We start from the raw sequence: 18,935 nt of genomic DNA on the forward strand, positions 1-18,935 counted from the left end.
ACACTACGTAAATACTTTGTAACCCGCTCCAATGCGTTTTTTTTTTTTTTTTATGCGACGGACGTGAATGTTCACATTAGATTCTAGATTTAGGAAGGATGGGGAATACTGCTGTACTTTGGGGATGTTTCGTTCCATTCCAGAAACCAAGTCACATTTGTTCAGGAAATACTTGTTTCGTTAAACGTGTCGGTTTTCTTTCCCTATGGGCTCAGGACAGTGTTCAAAAAAACAATTTTTTGGCGAAACTAAAACAAGGGGCCAATCCTGATAGAAGTTCTCTCCCGGCTAAGAGGTAAACAGTATTCCTACAAAGTAAAAGAACCAAGACAACCAGATTACTTACTTTGCAAGTATACATGTCACGATAAGGTGATGTTTGTCTGGAATTAAAAAAAAAACACCACTCCGAACCACCACCGTGCCATAATTTGTGTTGACTGCGGGGGCCTAATTTTTTGCCCAAGATTCCGTGTGGCTGCATATTATAACCTGGCAAGCACTTGTTGTCACTGAACCTCAAGTGTGCTTCAGTGATAGTCGGTGATATATATAATGATGATACTAAAAAAATTAGGAGCGAAAAGTAAATATACGGCCTCTGTCCGACTAGCGCGGTAAATGCTTAAATCTAGAAATGCTGAAACAGGCCAACGATTCATTATCACAAACGTTTGGTGATTGTTACCTCAAGTAACGTAACTACAACGTAACTTCCTTGTCCGACTGGTCTGTTAATTATAACGAGGTGGCCGTAATATTGTAGCAGAATGCGCAACGCACAAGCGAAAATCAAGCCCTACTACAGCCAATAATGCTGAGCAAGCACTAGTATGCTGCAGTGTTTTTAGAATAAATGCATGTGAAGCAGTAAGACGCCACTCATCGAAGTGCAGCTAGCAATCGCGGAGTCGCCGTAGCGCCGCTGCCGAAATGGCGCGCGCGTGTGGGTCTGTGTACGGGGATGAGTAACGGGTCTGGGGTGGGCGACAACGAACAAAGGAAATGCGGAAGCAGAGTCTGCTTGTTGGTTTATGCGTGTACCGGCAAGATGTGTCTCGCATATACGTTTACAGCGCATGAACGCTATTTTTTTCGCGCAGTGCACGTACGTGCTTTTCGCTGGTAGATTGTTTATAAAACGAGCCCATTAATCTTCGGCATAAATGGTTTTGTGTATAATAAGAAACAGTTAAGGCAGTACCTAATATTAACATAAGGTATAAAATCCCCCTATGCTGGTTGCCTAATTCAAAAATATTTTGATGGAACCCACTAGTCGACGTCACAGTCACTGCTTTGGGGTTCTCTGTCGTGTAAAGCAAATTTAAGCTCCAAGATAATTGAACCAACAGCACGGAAAATTAGAAAACAAACTTCTAGTCATGTGCGAAAATTAAACTGCAAGCTAAATTGCCGCAAAGGCAACCGTGCGATCGTTCGCAATGCTTCCGACAACCCGCGCGGCCGAAGGGTGTCCTCCTTTGACGTCATGACGGGCGCAACCAATCAGGGGCGTCAAAAGACAAAAAGCGCGCGTCTTTCAAACGGGGCCGCGCTTTTTGCAAGATAAATGCCACTTGGACTCATGTACGATAAATTTAAATGTGATATTCGGAATCAGCGCGCAAGAAACTATATAACTGTTAATCTAACTCAAATTTTTTGGAAAGCGCTTCAGCTTCCCTTTAAGTGATGCTATCCACTGTTTTGGGCTATTGCAGCTGCTGACTGCAACACCCAGCAGTCGGATTGTTCCGTTGCAAGATTCAAGGAGTGTATCCCCCACTTGAAGGGAGATAATCTGTTCCTTACTTGTACAATGATTGTGGGTGAAGTAAAAGGGGAAAAACAAAAAACGCTTCCCGTGTCTGGAATCGAACCTGGTGTTATGAAGCTGGCTTATAGACGTATTCGTTGAAAAGTTTAGCGGTCAATTTCTTCGCTTGGCAACACTGGAAACGGCCACAGACATGGCCGATGCGCCACGGACACGGCGCAGCAAACTCTATGGGCGCAGCCTGGGCCACTGCGGCCGCACGCCGAAGAAAAAAAGACACCGGCGTGCGTCATTTGCTCCGTTCCAATCCGATTCTAATCTGTGGCGTCAACAGAGATGTTATTAATCGCACTCACAGTGAACTCGACGCAATACTTTGTGTTCAGCAAAGAGTTCGTAACGTGAAACACAGTCATGTGTTTCACAGTCGTGCTTAGCTGGACAAGTGCCGCCATACCGCGGAGCCCGACGTAACGAGTGACGGCGCGCCGCTGGCAGCAAATCGCGGTGGCCACGGGCGCACTCACACGGTTGCATGGAGGAGAAGAGGGGTGCCTGATCTGCGGGCCGTGCGCACAACGTCGCCTAGCAACAGACGCTTGGCCACAGATATGGTGGCGCACACTTGGTTGCCTGCATGCATTCCACGCAATTGAATACCGAGGATATATCCGACTGCTCCATTTTGACGTCGTCGAATTGAACGTAAATCAGCAGGTACCGATTCGCGCCGTACACCCCAAACCCAAACGTTAGGCCTACGAAGTGCACACCAGAGGGTTGCTGTGGGTACCTGCAGACAGACAGACAGACAGACAGAGAACTTTATTGAGGTCCAGAAAATCCGTGGCAGTCTTAGTGACTGCGTCCTGCGGATGCGGGCCGCACTTGCGCAGGGGGCGGAAGTCCTTGTTCCTCCGCTCTCTCGCAAGCAATCTGGACAGCCCGGAGTTGAGTCATGTACTCTTCACTTTGTAGGGCTTCTTCCCACTCTTCTTCTGTTATAAAGTCACCGCGCGGTAACGCAGGGCATTGCCAGAGCATGTGGTTTAACGAGCATGTGGTGCTACTACATTTTGTGCAGTTCGCTGCAGAGTAGCGCTTACTCGAAGTGTGGGATTGGCCAACCAAATAATCCATCACAAGAAAGCTTCGCTGTCATCATCCGTCGGCGTCGTTAGACGAAGGGTGAATAGTGTTCTTCTTATGATATAATTGATGAAAAATAGCACACCGCTGGTATTTAAACTAATGTACAGAGCGGACCCGCCGGTGCGCAGGCCTAACTTTAGGGGATTAACATTCAGGGTGATAGGCGATTCCAGACAAGATTGCGATTTCAGCAACAACAAAAAAGGAAGCTGGGGAAAGTATATTCTACAGACAGCATGTGGGAAAGTAACTGGGTGGGAAAGTAGCTGGTAAATAGTCCGTACGTCACCTGTTTTCGTCAACATCTGTCATAATTGCTTACTGTTGTCTTTAAAATTTCACAACTGTTATTGGGAAAAAGGAGTTTTTCGCATGTCGTAATAACCGAACTCACCAAACCGGTTCAAGCTTGCGAACCGGTTTCCGAACCGGTTTGGGTTGCCATTTTGTCGAACTGCAACGAAATTAATTTTCCCGAACCCTAACCGACAGGTATTTTTTTCGGTTCGGCGCACTGGTAAAAATGAAGATATAAATGCATCTATGGGTGAAAACTAGAACCAGTGAAAACAATTACTAAGGGATTGTTAGAATGCAGACTTGCCTTTTATTATATTTTTACCGGCGGTATAGTATAAGGCGCCCCCCGAAAAATATGTCTGGCTACGCCACTGACAGCGGGGTTTGTTTATCAGTTGCTCAAAACTATAGGAGTGGTCTAAGTGAACCAGTAGGTGGCGCTGGATGCGTACAAGAAGTGTCGGGCTTGTACCCACAGGGGAATAGAACCTTGCATGTTGTCAGCCGTGGAAGAGTGCAGGGCCATAAATGCGGTGTATGCAGCTCTACTGCAAGCATGGGTAACCTTTGCGGAGTTATACACAGCGAAACGCGCGGAATGCCTGAACAAACCTAAAAACTAGTGCATGCAAATCGGCAATTCTAATTTGCCATGCAACACTGCATGCTAGCTGTACCTTAAAAGAACGCATGCCGTGTCTGGATTGTGGTACGCCCCCACTGTCCCCAAGCACTCTGGAAGGCTCGGCAAAAGAGCGCAAACGAGCCTTGTGCTGTTCTAGAGATTCATTGGGGCAGTGAGGGAAGCCTTAGGTGATGAACATTATTATTATTTATTTATTAAATACTGCAGGATTTACAAAGCCCAAGCAGGAGACAAAAGGCGCGGGGAAAAAACGGCGATGGATGGGAGTGCGCGCAATTGCGTCATCATGGTTGTCATGGCTTCAGCGCTTCAGCGTCGCGTTTAGTTGCGAAACTCTGGGGCTAACCGGTAGCAGAGTCTCTTAATACCGTTCCGAAAAGCATTGAAGGACTCTGCCGGTAGTGTTGCGGGCTAGGCTTCCTTCAAACGCAGGAGATTGCGCTTCGAATCTCAGTGCGGGCAGACTCCATTATCTTGGGAGGCGAAAGTGTGACGCATCGCAACAGCAGGTGGCGTATCTAGTGGAATGACGATATGGTGTGTCTGTCAAATTTAGACCATTCGTCGATAAATGGAAAGAAGTAGTGGTGGCGGCCTTGTTTTTTTTCTTTTGGCGCTTGATACGCCTTCGCTTATCATCATCATTGTGTGTAAAGTTGGCTTTGCTGCAGCGCGTTATGGCATTACGTCGTACACCATCAGTGGGACATAAAGAGCTTCGCTTCAAAAAAGAGGGATACTGACACTAGTAAGCCTGCAAGGAGGGCTCCGTTGTCGAAGGTCTTGTGTGTAATAGCCAGCATTTCCATGACAGCAATCTATGAAGCTGTATCGCAAGTATGCTGCCAACGTAGCATTACGAAATACGTTTCAACAAGACAGGGCTGCTATTACACAAACCCATTCGAGAATTGCTAATAAAAAGCGTTTGTGACTGGCGTATCCCGTGACGGTTGGTCCCCATTCCACGAGAACCGCCATTGCAATCAATCCGGTGGCGCAGCAGAAAAGAAAGAAGAAAGCTGCGCGCTCACGCGACGCTTCTGCTGCTACTCGTCCTGAAGCAAGAACCTCCCCTGGGACGTCGTAATGGGTGAGAGCGAGATGTACAAGTAGCTGAGATATTCGGGAGGGGTTTACGCACACCAACCAGAGGGATGGCAGAAAAAAAAATCTCAGTATCGGGCAGCGTGCCCTCATAGGTGTGTTGCGAGAGAGCAGGAGGGACCGGGGCTACGGCCCGCTTAGCACTGAAGTGCGCTGTAGTGTTATAATGAGAAAAACTTGGTTTCTTTGATTGGGGAGTCAAGCTTGCGTCGTGTAGCCGGCCGTCATGTCTTTTAACTTTACTCACTCAGTCACCGTTGCGGCGGTTGCCTCGAAAAAAGATTATGGTCTGCCTTAATGTGCGTCCAACTGAGAAAACTCGTCGTTAGTCGTATTTCCGAGCATCGTTTAGCAACAGTGACGTAATAAACAACATCAATGAAGATTACTTTTTCTGGCTGTACCACGCATTATGCGCCGAGCACATGTGCATTTGCTGTAATCAAGACGTTAGGGTACACTTCGCCGGCGCAAGGAGCTCGGTGGCGACTGTAAAACCTCCTGCGGCAATTTACCGTTCACGGTAATTGCTCACGCATGCACAGCGCGCTGAATGCGGCCCCGTGAAAAGTTTGGATACGCTCGAATGCAGCTCATACTTATACTCGAGGAAAATAACGATGGACGCCACGCCTGGAATGGCTGATGGGGTCCAAGAGCATCTGCAGTTTTAGCATATCGTTGCCGTGTTTGCGTTACTGTTTACCGTGTTACCGGAAGCCGCCGGTGACGATGAAGCCTGTGCTGGTAAGTTACCGTTCGCGGTAACTCTCGCGCTGGGCAGTCGACTCCCGCAAACACGGTAACGATATGCTAAAACTGTCTATTGGTGTTCGTGGATTCCTTTGGACGAACATTTGTTTCAAACATTTGCAAATGCCCGTCTGATCTTCTAGCATGAAACGGGGACGCGCAAAGGGGCAAAACGGGGGAAAACTAACGTTCTGCTGATTAACTGCATGCTGTCGCATGAACCTTCGAATTTAGCGTTTCTCGCTACTAGTGTACTACTAGCGTTTCTCCGCTAATATCACGTATCTAGAAAATCGTTCACTCGGTAAAGCGTCTCGTATTATTCAGTTCATAACTCGATGGGGAAAAAGCATGCGTAGCAGAGGAAGAAGGCGACGCGGGTACACGTGCGATGACAGAACGTTAGGCCAACATCATGCATTTAGGTCGACGTATACATAACGTTTCTTGGCACGTCGCACGGCTCGAATTGAAGGTTACTTTACGTTAAGCCAAAACATAACACGTTGGGCCCGTATGGTGTCATGCTCTTTGGTTTAGTGTCGCCAACCTCATTGGGAAAAAGTACTTATTTCACTCATGAGACGTCGAGGCACGGGTACCGGTTGACGTCATAAGGCCTGAGAGCGAAACGTTAGGCTTAAGGTGTGGAGAATACCCGACAGTTTGTGTTGTTACTCCAACAGGCCATAACACACCGCGGACTACAAATTCAGTGCCTTCTCACTCCGAGACTACAGCTATAGCATTGTACACGCCCAACTCTATCGTGATGCTTGCCCATATCGCGACATCTCGCCTCACTTCAACACATCATATGGGCATGCCCATCCATCCTGTAGGAGCGCAATCGCGTACACCCGCCTCCATGGCTGACCCAGATCCCTCCCTGCAAGAACTGTGCCGCCTAGCGGAGGACACCGCATTGCCCCGGCATGATGTGCTGCACGACTGCACGACTGCACACCGCATTGCCCCGGCATGATGTGCCGTGACGACTAGCGGAGGGACCCTTGCGCAGTTGGTACTTTTCAAATAGTTATTTATCTTTCTGCGAGCTGTTGCGAAGTGTGCTCTGACACGTGCATCACGTAAATACGCACCCCTCGTTCTTCGAGCCGACACCCCAGGCCGACCTCCAAACCCAACTCTGGACCCACCTAATACGATAGCTTTCGCACCCGTTTCCGAAGTGCCCTCACTGCGTATTCTTCGTGTTACGCTCCATGCTGACGGCTCTGGTGAGGCGATTCTCCCACAACTTCATGTAACTGCCACTGAGCTCACACATCCCTTCAGTGGGATCTCCGCCCAACGCCGTTTTCTGAAAGAACCAGACCCCTGCCGTCTCGTTCAAGCCCTGCTGCTCAGCCGCATCGCAATATTGTATACTCTGCACGTCAACCTCAAACCAAAGGAACATGCCACATTAGACGCCCTTATCAGGAAACCGTACAAAATCGCCCTCGACCTCCCCGCTTTCACGCCTACTGGCCACCTTCTCCAATTCACAATCCTCTTTCTGAGCTCCTCGAAGCACAGCGGGTACAGCAGCTCGCTCGCCATGTCCTGACCGCACGGTACTGCACACTAAACTTTCTTACACCCTTTTTGGCCGAAAAGGGTGTAAGAATCTTGTCCCATGGCGAACACCTTTAAAGGTGTTTTGGCGAAAAAAAGATGTAAGGATGAAAACGGGTGTACGGGTGTTCACACGAACACCCTAAAAAAGGGTGCAAGGTTGCTCAACACCCTAAAATAAGGGTGTGGGCAGGGCAGCAGCTACGCGTGGCAATGGTAATCGGCGGAGCGCGCAGTCAATATGCACAAGTTACACTTGGAACACAAATGAATTGAGCACGAAAACCACCGGGATGCAAGCGGTACAGGGTGTGCATACTTACTTAGTAATACATGTGCTGTTCTTGCTTTTATATCCAGCAGAGGAAAGCCCCCCGATCGAGTAGGTAATCTTGTGGCAAAAACAGATATTTTAGCGCTAATTTTTGAACTATGGAATTTACTATGAGAATGTACAAATCAACAAGCGGATTTGCAAAAACTTTTTAATCACGAGGTAGTTTTTACGTTTCATAACTTACAGAATTTTATGAAATACCAAACAAATATTACCCGCCACCTCAACGCCCTTAAAAAGGGTGCTAATTATTTCAACACCCTTTTGCCAGAAGGGTGAGGTGAGGTTACTGTGAGAGGGAAAGAGGTTCCCAGCCTGCACCAGATATGTATCGCAGGGAGAGAAAGGGAACAGGAGGGGGTAGAAATATGGGTTGAGGTAGTGGTACAAAGGTGGTTGGGGCAGGAAAAGGAAGGGGTAATGGGGTAGAGAAGATAGATCAGCGACTACCGCCCGGGAACGGGAAAACTATCACCGGGCTTTTTTTTTTTTGAACATGAAAAGGAAAATTTCCTTGTTTGAAACGAAAAATCAGAAAGCTCTGCAAGTATTAAAAGAAAAATAACAAAGACTAAACCTTAAGAACACTTCGTTCTAAAAATTGATCTTTGCTGTCGACTTAGATCCTTGGTAGACGTCTTGTCTTGTTTTTTCTTGTTCTTGTTCTTGATCTTGAACTTTACTTGATTCTTGATTCTTTGTTCTTGGTTTGTTGATCTTGTTGTTTTTCATGATTTGTTCGTGACCTGACTTGACTGGGTATATAGATCTGTTTCGCCTGATGGTTTGTGATTGTGTTGTTGGTGTTCTGCTTGGTTTCCTTGTGTTGTTATGGTGTAAGAAGGGAATGACTGGAGATGTGGGCGGAGGAAGCCTCACCAACATGGCGTTTCTGCTACATCCCCGTATCATATCCCATCTTTATACTGTCGTGATTGGTCGTGTTGGTGTTCTGTTGTGTAAAGCTACAAATTACGGTGTTCGAAACTAAGAAAAAGGGCGTAAAGAAAAAGGGTGTAAGAAAAGACCGCCAACTAAGAAAAAAGGCGAAGAGACCTCCAACTTTGGAGGTATTTTGTACCTGTTTACACGGGTGGACTGAACAATTTGTACAAGCGGGGGCTGTTTTGGTTTTGTAACTCACTAACTCACGATGTTTAAAGCAATATGAATTGGCGTAATTTATTACCAGTGAAGCTGCTTAAGCCTGAGCTAGTTCCGGTGGCGTTAGCAAAAAAATACAAAAAAAGAACTGCGGCACCTTTAAAGGCTACACCACCGCACATAGGGAAAAACAGTGAAGTCGGATTTAGAGCTTGTTAGAGTGTGAGCACAAGGGGGCGTATGCATATGAGCACCTCTTATTCTACCATTTCAAAGGTACTAGTCTTTTTTTGGATTCTAAAAGGCAAAAAAATTGGCACAGCTTGCAATAGTGGTGCAAGGCTGGAGAAACAGCATAGCTGGGCGTCGACCAAGCTTGTTTCTCCCTTGGATCCCCTGGCAGTAAAGGGGGGGGGGGGGGGCGAGGCGGACACACGGGAACAGCATTGTAAAATCCGGTTAAACTTGACCTCACCCCTCAGCGGTTACCCTAGTTTAGCAAGAGCATTGCAACGCTTAGCAAACATAACAAAACTTAGCAACACCGGAAGAAATTAGGTCAACTCCCAGCTCTGCTGTTCTTTTTTTGCAACTGAACACCTATTTCCCGCCGTTTCAACACCCTACAGCAAGCCAAGCGTGTTGCAGTCAATAAACACCCTTTTCGCCACATGACTATAGTCTTTAATTTTGAAGGTTCAAGTTGATATTTCAGGTGCCAAAGCTAAACTTGGGGCATGAGGTGCACTGCATATGGAAACGAGCGATCATTGCATACGAGCAATTATTTCTTTTTTGCCTTTGAAAATTTCTTGCGAGTAGAGAAGTATATGAGGAGATGTCTTGTTCTTCACAGTGCTATTATGCATCCAAGCATGGCCTTATTCAATGAACAGCTGAACACCTTTCCAATCAATCAATCAATCAATCAATCAATCAATCAATCAATCAATCAATCAATCAATCAATCAATCAATCAATCAATCAATCAATCAATCAATCAATCAATCAGTCAATCAATCAATCAATCAATCAGTCAGTCAGTCAATCAATCAATCAATCAATCAATCAATCAATCAATCAATCAATCAATCAATCAATCAATCAATCAATCAATCAATCAATCAATCAATCAATCAATCAATCAATCAATCAATCAGTCAATCAATCAATCAATCAATCAATCAATCAATCAATAAATCAAAGCTCAAGCACGAGGAGGGTCGACCACAAGAAGTCTGTGCCCGTATCCTGTGTGTGTACTCTGAATATTAACCTGCTGTTGCATATCTAGCGCATATTGTCCGGGGGTATTTAACAACTATTTATGAGGATGAATGCACTCTTCTGTTGCACGATGCTTGGTCCTTGGCGCAGCCAAACCACCCGTCAATTTTTTAATTCAGGAGCCTAAAACAGTCCCATTCTCCGAAATACCGTTGTCGTCGTCATCGTCGTCGTCGTCGTTGTTGTTGTTGTTGTCTGGTCAAGAAATTGGCCGCCGCTGTAAAGAAAAAAAAAAGGGCGAAGCTTGCACTAGTGGTGCAAGGCTGGAGAAACAGCGGATCTGGTGGTCGACCTGGCTTCCTGATGTTCTGCTAAGTTTCGCTATAGGCTTTGCTAAGTTTTGCTTGGTTTTGCGATGTTCTTGCAAGGCTGGGCTAAGTGTTTAGGGATGAGTCCAAGTTTAGCCGCACTCGACAAGGCCGTTCCGGTTGGCCCCCCACACTGACACCGGATCCCAGGGGAGAAGATGCAAGGTCGACCTCCAGGTCGGCTGTTTCTCCAGCCTTGCACCGCTAGTGGAAACTGCGTCAATTTTCTTGCGTTTTAGTAGCACAAGGAAGACTATCACCTTTAAAATGGTATTGTAAGGAGTGCGCATGCGCATATGCCCCTGGTGCTCACATCTGAGCGGGCGCGAAAGCCGGCTTCGCTGTTATAACACCGCATCTGAGGTGGTGCACCCTTTACAGGCACCGCATTTTTTATTTCTTTGGTATTAGGGGCGAAGAACCTTAGGACCTCGCTTTGACCGGGGCAGCGTCCATGTATAGTGTTGCGCATGCACGTGGAGCACTGGATTGGATTGGATTTGAATGGGATTGGATTGGATTGAAACGAATTGGATTGGATTAAATTGAATTGTATCGAATTGGATTGGATTGGAATTGTATATACTGTACACACGCGTTGTCACTCATTTACATGCGCGAGTGGGCAATGCCACGGGTGAGTTACGGTAAGAACGATCCCCAGTGCTTCGGCCATTCATCATGATTCACTTCGTGGAGATGCGTGAATATTTTTTTTCTGCTAGAAGCACCGGAACAAGCTCAAGCTTGAACACCTCCGCTGTTAAAACATGTGCTATCCAACGGGATTTGAGCCGGGGTTTCCACAGGAGCAACCCGATGCCTTACCACTGCACTATCTCTACACGTTGCCAGCCGTAGAACAAAATTTAGTTGTTCCTTTCATCGTAGCGACCAGGAATCGGGAGCTTTGAGATGCTAGTGTACCCGCTTCACAAAATCAGCAAAACTACAAATTGGAATCAGGAACGTAAAAGCAGTAGAATAGTACGCGGAATCTGGAATGTTTCCGTGAATCGGGAGCTTTGACATGCTAGTGTGCACCTTCACAAAATTCACATAACTATGACTTGGAATCCTAAAACTAGTAGATTACTGCGCGGAATCGGAATAATAGCTCCGGGAATCGGGAGCTTTGACATGTGTGCCCGCTTCACAAAATTCACAAAACTGAATTGGAAACGTAAAAGTAGTAGAATAGTGCGCAGAATCGGAAATAATTGTGCCGGGAACCAGGAGCTTTGACATGCTGCAGTGCGCACTTTTCACAAAATAAAATGTAACTGTGAATTGGAAGCGTAAAAGTAGCAAAATACTGTAGGCCGCCTTGCACTTGAACGTTACGGCACGTGGCAGCACGTGCACATGTACCAGCCGCTGAGAACGCTGATTCTTGGGAAGATATGGCGTGTGCCAGTCTGCTTACTTGGCGTACTTCGCGCTGTAATGCGAAGAAACGAAAGCGAAGAAAGAGACGCAAACAGTAGAAAAACGTTAATAAGTGTCGTGAGACTTTCGCCTTCAATGCACGGAAGCAGGCTAACGCGCCCCGACGAATTTTTTGTCGTGTTTCTTGCTTAGCTGTTCCGTAGATTTTGCCACGATATCGCAATGCCACCAGGTACTTGTGGGTGCCCTAGAAATTTAGACCAGACTTTGCCGGGTCGGCCATTTTCCGGCGACTGGTGCGCCATCTGGCGGGCATTTCTTGGAGACTGCGGGGTGAGCAGACGACGCCGCAGTCACACGCTGATGTTCCGTGCCGTGCGTGGATATCCGACGTCCCATCGGAATCGAAAATCGGTAAGTGTCATTTATTTGGTATGTCGGCAGCGCGAAGTTTAACAGTGCATTAAGAAGAACGTTCAAAGTGCCTGAGAGCTGTAAGGTTTGCCGATAAATTCCGTTTCCAACCCGCTAAAGCGGCGTGCCACCCTACGCACGCTTTGTCAAGCTGGCGGGGGTTGCTTGTGAGGCTACGTTTCGCCGCGCCAACACTACGCCCGACTTCTTATCAACAATTGGTGTGTATTTTCTTAATTCTGGGCAGGTTGGCGCGATTGTCTTTACTTGTAATGTACAGAAGCTACTCGCCCGGTGTGATTACGTCATTGGTGGCTGCACCAACAATCAGCGTAAGCGCAAAGTGCTCATATACAAGAAACGTGCGAAGTGCACCACGATAAATGAAGTGTCTGCATGTGCGGAGTATATTCGCTGCACAAATTCCCTGCGTACCTTGACTGCCGCCGCGAATGAGTCGTCGCGCTGAATCGGAAAGACTTCGAACCTATCAGGTACAACAAGATTTCATGGCCGCTTGCTTGCTCAAAAGAACTTTTGCGTTTCATTGGCGGGTGGGAGCCACGAACATCAATTTGCCGACACGACCGGGTGTGCTACGCCACCGCGACGCTACTATTTCGCTTTCGGCTCGCCTTTTTCGCGTACCCGAGCTGCAGCATAGGTGTCCGGTTGGTTTTTGTCGGCTTCCCGTCGATGAAATGTACTGAAAATACCTCGAGAGAACAGAAACGTGCGATGAAGATTGAGCATGAAGGTGAATAAGCAGCGCTTCCAAAAGCAGCGTACGACCATACTTATTCTGGAAAATTTGCTAGGTGCGAAGCCTTTCCGATTCACCGCCACGACTCATTCGCGGCGGCACTTAAGGGACGCAGGAAATTTGTGCAGCGAATAGACTCCGCACATGCAGACACTTCTGTCGGAGTGAACTTCGCACGTTTCTTGTATGAGCACTTTGAGCTTACGCTGATTATTGTTGCAGCCAAAAACGGCGTAATGACGCCCGGACGAGTAGATTCCTCACATCATCAAGTAAAGGCAATGACGGCAACCTGCCCAGAATTAAGAAAATAAACATCAATCGGTGATAAAAAGTCGGGCGTCCGGCTGGCGCGGCGAAACGTATCCTCGCAGGCAACCCCCGTCAGCCAGACAAAGCGTGCGTAGGGTGGCACGCCGCCTTAAGCCCGTTCTACATAGTGCGATTTTCTTTGCGAATTCGCAGATGCGGTGCCGCTCGTGCGGCAAAACGACCTTTTTTTCGCTGCTGCGGCAAAGTGCCAAATGTTTGGAACGGCCGAACATCCCCCGCGAGCGCCTCTTGTGCAGATCGTGCGGCGTAGGACCTGCGGCCAATAGGAACACAGCTATAGGTGAACGTCACGGCATCACCATCTGCACGCTTAGCAACCAGATGGCGTTGCTTGTATACGCGTGGCCTAAGCTCGGGTGCAGCGAAACAAACGCACGCGCGTTCAGAACACAATGTCGCGCGCCGTTTTTAATGAATGCTTAATCGGTATCCGCGGAAGTGGCGCACATCACAGCAGGAAACAAGTACAGAAGAACCCAAGAAGAACCGGCCGAGGTAAACCGAGGTGTGCTAGGCGCGCACAACAAGCGAGCGCAGGTTTGCTTGCGGTGTTTGTCTTCTCTGCTATGTGTGCGTATATATTGATAAATAATTGGCGATTGTTGTATGAAACCGCAGATACACTCATATTTATTGCAGAACAGTCTGAAACAACTTGCCCAGAAAGTAATATAAAACCTTTTTTTAAAATCACAACCAGCGTTGCTGGCGGCAGACTTAATTCAGTCTGCAAACAATGCGCCTCTGAAATGCGAAGATCGTGACGTTCACAGGCCATGTAGACGACATCACCAGGCATTGCGAACTTCACAAGGGCGAATGTTCCTTCCACCGAATTCGAAGACGAAAAACGCACCATGTAGAACGGGCTTAAAGGAGCCATGAAGAGAAAATACAACTTCGTGTAATTTGAAAAAAAACTAGGATTCAGTATCTCACTCAGCTCCATTACAGCCCCAAAAGATGTTTTTTAACGAAAAAAAAGCAAGGAGTATTTAAAAACTTTCAAATTTTGCGCAACCGTGACGTGTTATGAGCAATAATCCTGTATGATCCTGTATGATCCTGTTCATTTTTGACTAAATGCTGTTTGACTTCATACTGTGTATTTTTGACTAACGTTTCACTAAATGTGCGGAAATCAACAAAATTTCTGTTAACGCGACTTCAGGTTTCGAGGCTCGCGCGCAGATTCGATTTTGTGAGTGTGTGTGTATGCGTGTGTATTTGCTTGATACAGTTGACTTCATATTGGTTGTTACTCTTGCCTACCGGTGTTATATAATTTGTAAACTAACTCTGTTGATTTTATGTGCTCCCCCTTACTCTATGCCCCACCCCATGGGCCTGTAAGGTATCTTAAATAAATAAATAAATAAATAAATAATGACGTCTTACGGGTCAACAATAAAGCAATTTTCAGTGCGTTAACTGCACGTTAGCATTCGATTGATGCGGTCAAATGGAACTAGAGGTCCCACTACAGACGTCCTGCCAAGTGTCGCCGCGACAAATCAGTTAGGCGGCCGCCAATCGCACAAACAAGGTTCCGTGACGTCATAGAAAAGTTGCGGGAAATTGGCTAGGGGGTCGCGACTGCTTCACACGTTTTCTTTAATATCTCCGTTATTTGTTCGAACATGGCGATGATATTGGTATCATTGTTATCGGGACTAAGCAGTGTTTCTAATAAACCCAACTTGTATTTTGTCTTCATGGCTCCTTTAAGCTGGTTAAGAACGGAATTTATGGGCAAACCTGACAGCTATCGGACGCTTTGAACGTTCGCCTTAGCATTGTTAAACTTCCCGTTGGTGACTTACCGAATAAATGACACCGATTTTTGATGTCGCTGGGACATCTGATACCCATGCTGGGCACGGAGCAACAGCGTGTGACTGCGGTGTCGTCTGCTCGTCCCGCAGTCCCCAAGAAATACAGGCGAGGTGGCGCATCGATCGTCAAAACATGGCGGTGCCCTGTGCAAGGTGGAAATTCTTGTGTATATCGAATTCGATTCGCCATACAGCCATCGCGTCATATTTTTTGGCGCAGCCAACAAATATGGGACATACGACGCCTCTGAGGCGTACGGGGGCTACCCTGATGCCTACCAGGCCAACCCCGGCGACTACCAGGGCTACCCCGACGCCTACCAGGGCTACCCTGGTGCTGATCAAGGTTACGACGTTCAAGTTTGGGAGTCGCAGACGGGGGAATAGTACGTAAATTGCGTGCCGTCCGCAACAATTTTCATGAGCGCATAAACAAGGATTTTTTAAGAAGCTATACTCAAAGTACGCTTATTGCAACTTAAGCGTAGCCAACCTTGATTTTTTGTAGTATAGTAGAAGCTTTCTTTCTTTCCAAATTCTTTATCTGTTTCAATGACCTGCCACATCCTCCCCTTTGTTTTCCGACGTTTTTTCGACTGCCAACTCTTATTTCTGTGTTATATATATATATATATATATATATAGTATAAGTAAAGAGTCGGATACACAGCAAGAACAATAACAAACAATGTTTACTTACGTAGCGGCAACGGGACTTGCCTTCATCAGAGTAAAGTTACATGATTTTGCAAAATCATGTAACTTTACTCTGATGAAGGCAAGTCCCGTTGCCGCTACGTAAGTAAACATTGTTCTTGCTGTGTATCCGACTCTTTACTTATACTATTTCTGCGCGCTTTGTGAGTTTATCTTTTTCTAGATTTATATATATATATATATATATATATATATATATATATATATATATATATATATATATAACTGCGACCTCATACCACGGGCCTGTGTTGGTGTCCGTGTTGCTAATTGTTCAGCATTCACCACACGCAGCACAACAGATACAGAAGAAGAAGCAGAGACCGATGGCCGCCAAATGTGCTACCTCATCTCGCTGGTGGCACTGTTTCTGCTGGTCTTCTGTGTCGCTATGTATGCACTCTCCGCCGCCGGCATTTGTAAGTGCGCCGCTCAGCTACTCCAGAGCATGCAGGTGTGCACCCTAGTTACCTCCTCCGGTGGTTAATTACGCACGCCGCGAAATGCCAAGGTGAATTTATAGAAAACCGCCGCATCTCTGACTGTACACACAATGAAGGAAATGAATTTTAAATTACCCGACAAAACACCTTCACACCCGAGTGTGTCACCACATCTTCGAGAACCCTGCGATCGTTTGTATGCACTGTCCTATACACCTTTTCATCCGTTAATCTTTAATGATCAGGACATATTCTGGGCATGCGCAGTGACATCTTCCTGTCGACTGCGCCAATCATAGGACCGCTAGCACAGCCCACAGATAACATGGCAGCGCCCAGGACGAATAAGTTGAAAAGGTCAATAGCTTTGGGTTCTAATGGTCTGGCGCGGCTTATGAAAGTGAAATGCTTTATAGGTGTGCTGTTTCCCTGCGTGTATAGGCCCGTGCGCTTGCTATATCTCCAAAAAAGCACCTGAGGTTTACTTTGAACGGCAACTGCATTTCAAATTGCGCTCACGTCGCCTGTGTACCCATTTACTAGCACAATTGTGTGAGGCTGAATGTACGTGTACATTTGGAATTGATAGCAGTGTTTCGAGAGTTGATTCGCAGTGATTGCTCTGGGTTATGATTAGTGTACTGGGATTGCTGGCCTGTTTTTTTTTACAAAGTCGCTGTCTTTGGTTTTACAAAATAACGGAGGCGTCGTGTTTTGTAAAACGCGCTGACGAGGCGCTCATGGCGATTGAGTCGAATCGTTTGAATGTTTTAAAGTAAAACCACAAACACAAATATTTTTTTTTCTTTTCAGTTGGCGATAGCGATGGTAAGTATGAAAAAAAAAACCATTTTTTTAAAAGTCGGTTTTGGCACGCGTTTGATGTGGTTACGTGCAGAACAGCTGTACACTTGTTTGCCCCTGATATCAAACTTACGAGTTAAATGTATGTTGCCCCAATCGCAGATGATCTGGACGCCGCGGACGCTCATACATACTGTAAGTATCCATCAACCGGCACCATATTGTCGCGCACTGGAAAACGCAGGAAGCTCTTTGTACAAATTATCGTTTATTGAAGCTATTTTGTGCTCCGCAACTAAAGGGGCCTTGAAGACAAAATGCAAATTTTGTTCATTCGAAAAATTGCCTCGTTGGAATCATGCTGACGCCACTTTTAACACAAACTTCGCTCAAATAAGCTCAAATAAGACCATGAGACCCACCAGCTCATTTCCCGCACTAGAACCTATTACGCATTATAGGCAGCTGTACGATTGACTGAGGCTGGCAAAAAGAAAAAAAAAACGAAAGTTAGGCGGGACTCATAACCTCGCAGAACGAGCTATTTGCGTTTAAAGTTAATGCATATTATTTTCGTAGCTGTAAGAATGGTGGGGTAAGCAATGAAAGCTACGAACAAACGCCCAAACACCGAAGCAGTTAGCGCGGCACCTTTCCGGCTGACACTGCCTAACACAGCCGTCGGACGCGTTGGACTTGTTTGGCACAACACTGACCAAACTGACCAACTAACGTAATCGGCACGGCCACTTGTGCGACGTGACCATGTTTATCGAGTCACAGATTATGTTTTAGGAAACGACTACTATCAGTAGTAATAAAATGCAACAGGTATAGAAGTGCGGACGGGAGCTAAACAAGATTACCAAACGGCCGTCTTTGAGCTGGTATCACGCCTGGTCAGCATATTATCTTTAGTTTTAAGGCCCTGCCCTGGATACGTCATTGCCGTCGTCGCGAAACGTGATTTAGCGGAAGAATTGAAATTTTGGCTTAATATGTTCGCTTTCTCAGTGAGTAAAGCGTCGTTTTGCTGGCGAACAAGCACTGAGGGAACTATAAAACACCAAATCTTCCGATTAAAACAAACCTGTATTTTGTCTTCGTGGCCCCTTTAACGAAAAGTAAACACGAGCGGCGAACAAGCGGCCAGCAAAGTGACATGCGCAGTCAAGCGTCGTCGAATGGAAATGCCGCGCCGTTTTCTCTGCATTCATTTATCTAGAGTGCTCTCGTATCTGGAGATTTAGATCGACAATATCTGCGACCAAACGAGAAGATTCTCGGATAGTGAAAGCTACTCCTTATCCTTATCAAACATGATTGCCGATACGGTGTGTAGATTGATTGATTGAATAAACTTTATTCAACACAGCAAGCGCGATGTTAGGGCGCTCGCCCGGTGAGAGGCATCCTCAGTCCAGGACGCCTTGGAGGTGACCCGCTCGCGTTGCCCTCTCTACCAGCATGCGCTGGGTAGAGGGGTCGGAGCTGGCCAGCAACTCCACCCGCTGCTGTGCGGTAATGTTGGGGAGTGGCGGTTGGGTAGGGGTGTTGGAGCATTCTACGGTAATGTGGTAGAGAGTTCCCATGTTTGGACAAAACTGACATGTGGCTGGGTATTGGGCAAAAGTAAGAAACGCGCGCTTACTCGCTTGAAGGAGAGTCGGGCGCGACTCTTCAGTGTCTGCGCGTATCTCTACCTAAGAATAATGCATCCAATCCAAAATGGACACTAATAAACGCTTCTCACGCGGCACTCTATTTCTTACCCCAACTTTAAGTACAAAACCGTGGGCTGTCCTAAACAAGTTGGACAAAATTCTGCCAAAACCTGTTTTCCGCTTAACGGGTACAATGTATATGTGGTATTCGTTGAAAA

The 18,935-nt window shown here is 46.6% G+C and overlaps 1 protein-coding gene across 1 annotated transcript; it reads left to right on the plus strand.

The window, feature by feature from the left end:
- The first annotated feature begins 12,896 nt into the window (after positions 1–12,896).
- LOC144146299 (uncharacterized) lies at positions 12,897–17,328 on the plus strand. The gene is made up of 4 exons (XM_077678260.1): positions 12,897–12,915; positions 15,310–15,475; positions 16,101–16,225; positions 17,216–17,328. The coding sequence occupies exons 1-4, from the start codon at positions 12,897–12,899 to the stop codon at positions 17,326–17,328; spliced, it is 423 nt and encodes a 140-aa protein (XP_077534386.1).
- The last annotated feature ends 1,607 nt before the right edge of the window (positions 17,329–18,935 follow it).

The sequence above is a fragment of the Haemaphysalis longicornis genome, unplaced genomic scaffold (assembly GCF_048455015.1).
Source record: "Haemaphysalis longicornis isolate Haplotype H1 unplaced genomic scaffold, Haemaphysalis longicornis Haplotype H1 scaffold_7, whole genome shotgun sequence".
NCBI lineage: Eukaryota > Metazoa > Arthropoda > Arachnida > Ixodida > Ixodidae > Haemaphysalis > Haemaphysalis longicornis.

What these genes read in the sequence shown, in the direction of transcription:
- LOC144146299 (XM_077678260.1), top strand. An exon ending in GAGTCGCAGACGGGGGAATA is followed by an intron (nt 15,476 to 16,100) that starts GTACGTAAATTG and finishes CACCACACGCAG; the next exon opens with CACAACAGATACAGAAGAAG. An exon ending in ACTCTCCGCCGCCGGCATTT is followed by an intron (nt 16,226 to 17,215) that starts GTAAGTGCGCCG and finishes CCCCAATCGCAG; the next exon opens with ATGATCTGGACGCCGCGGAC.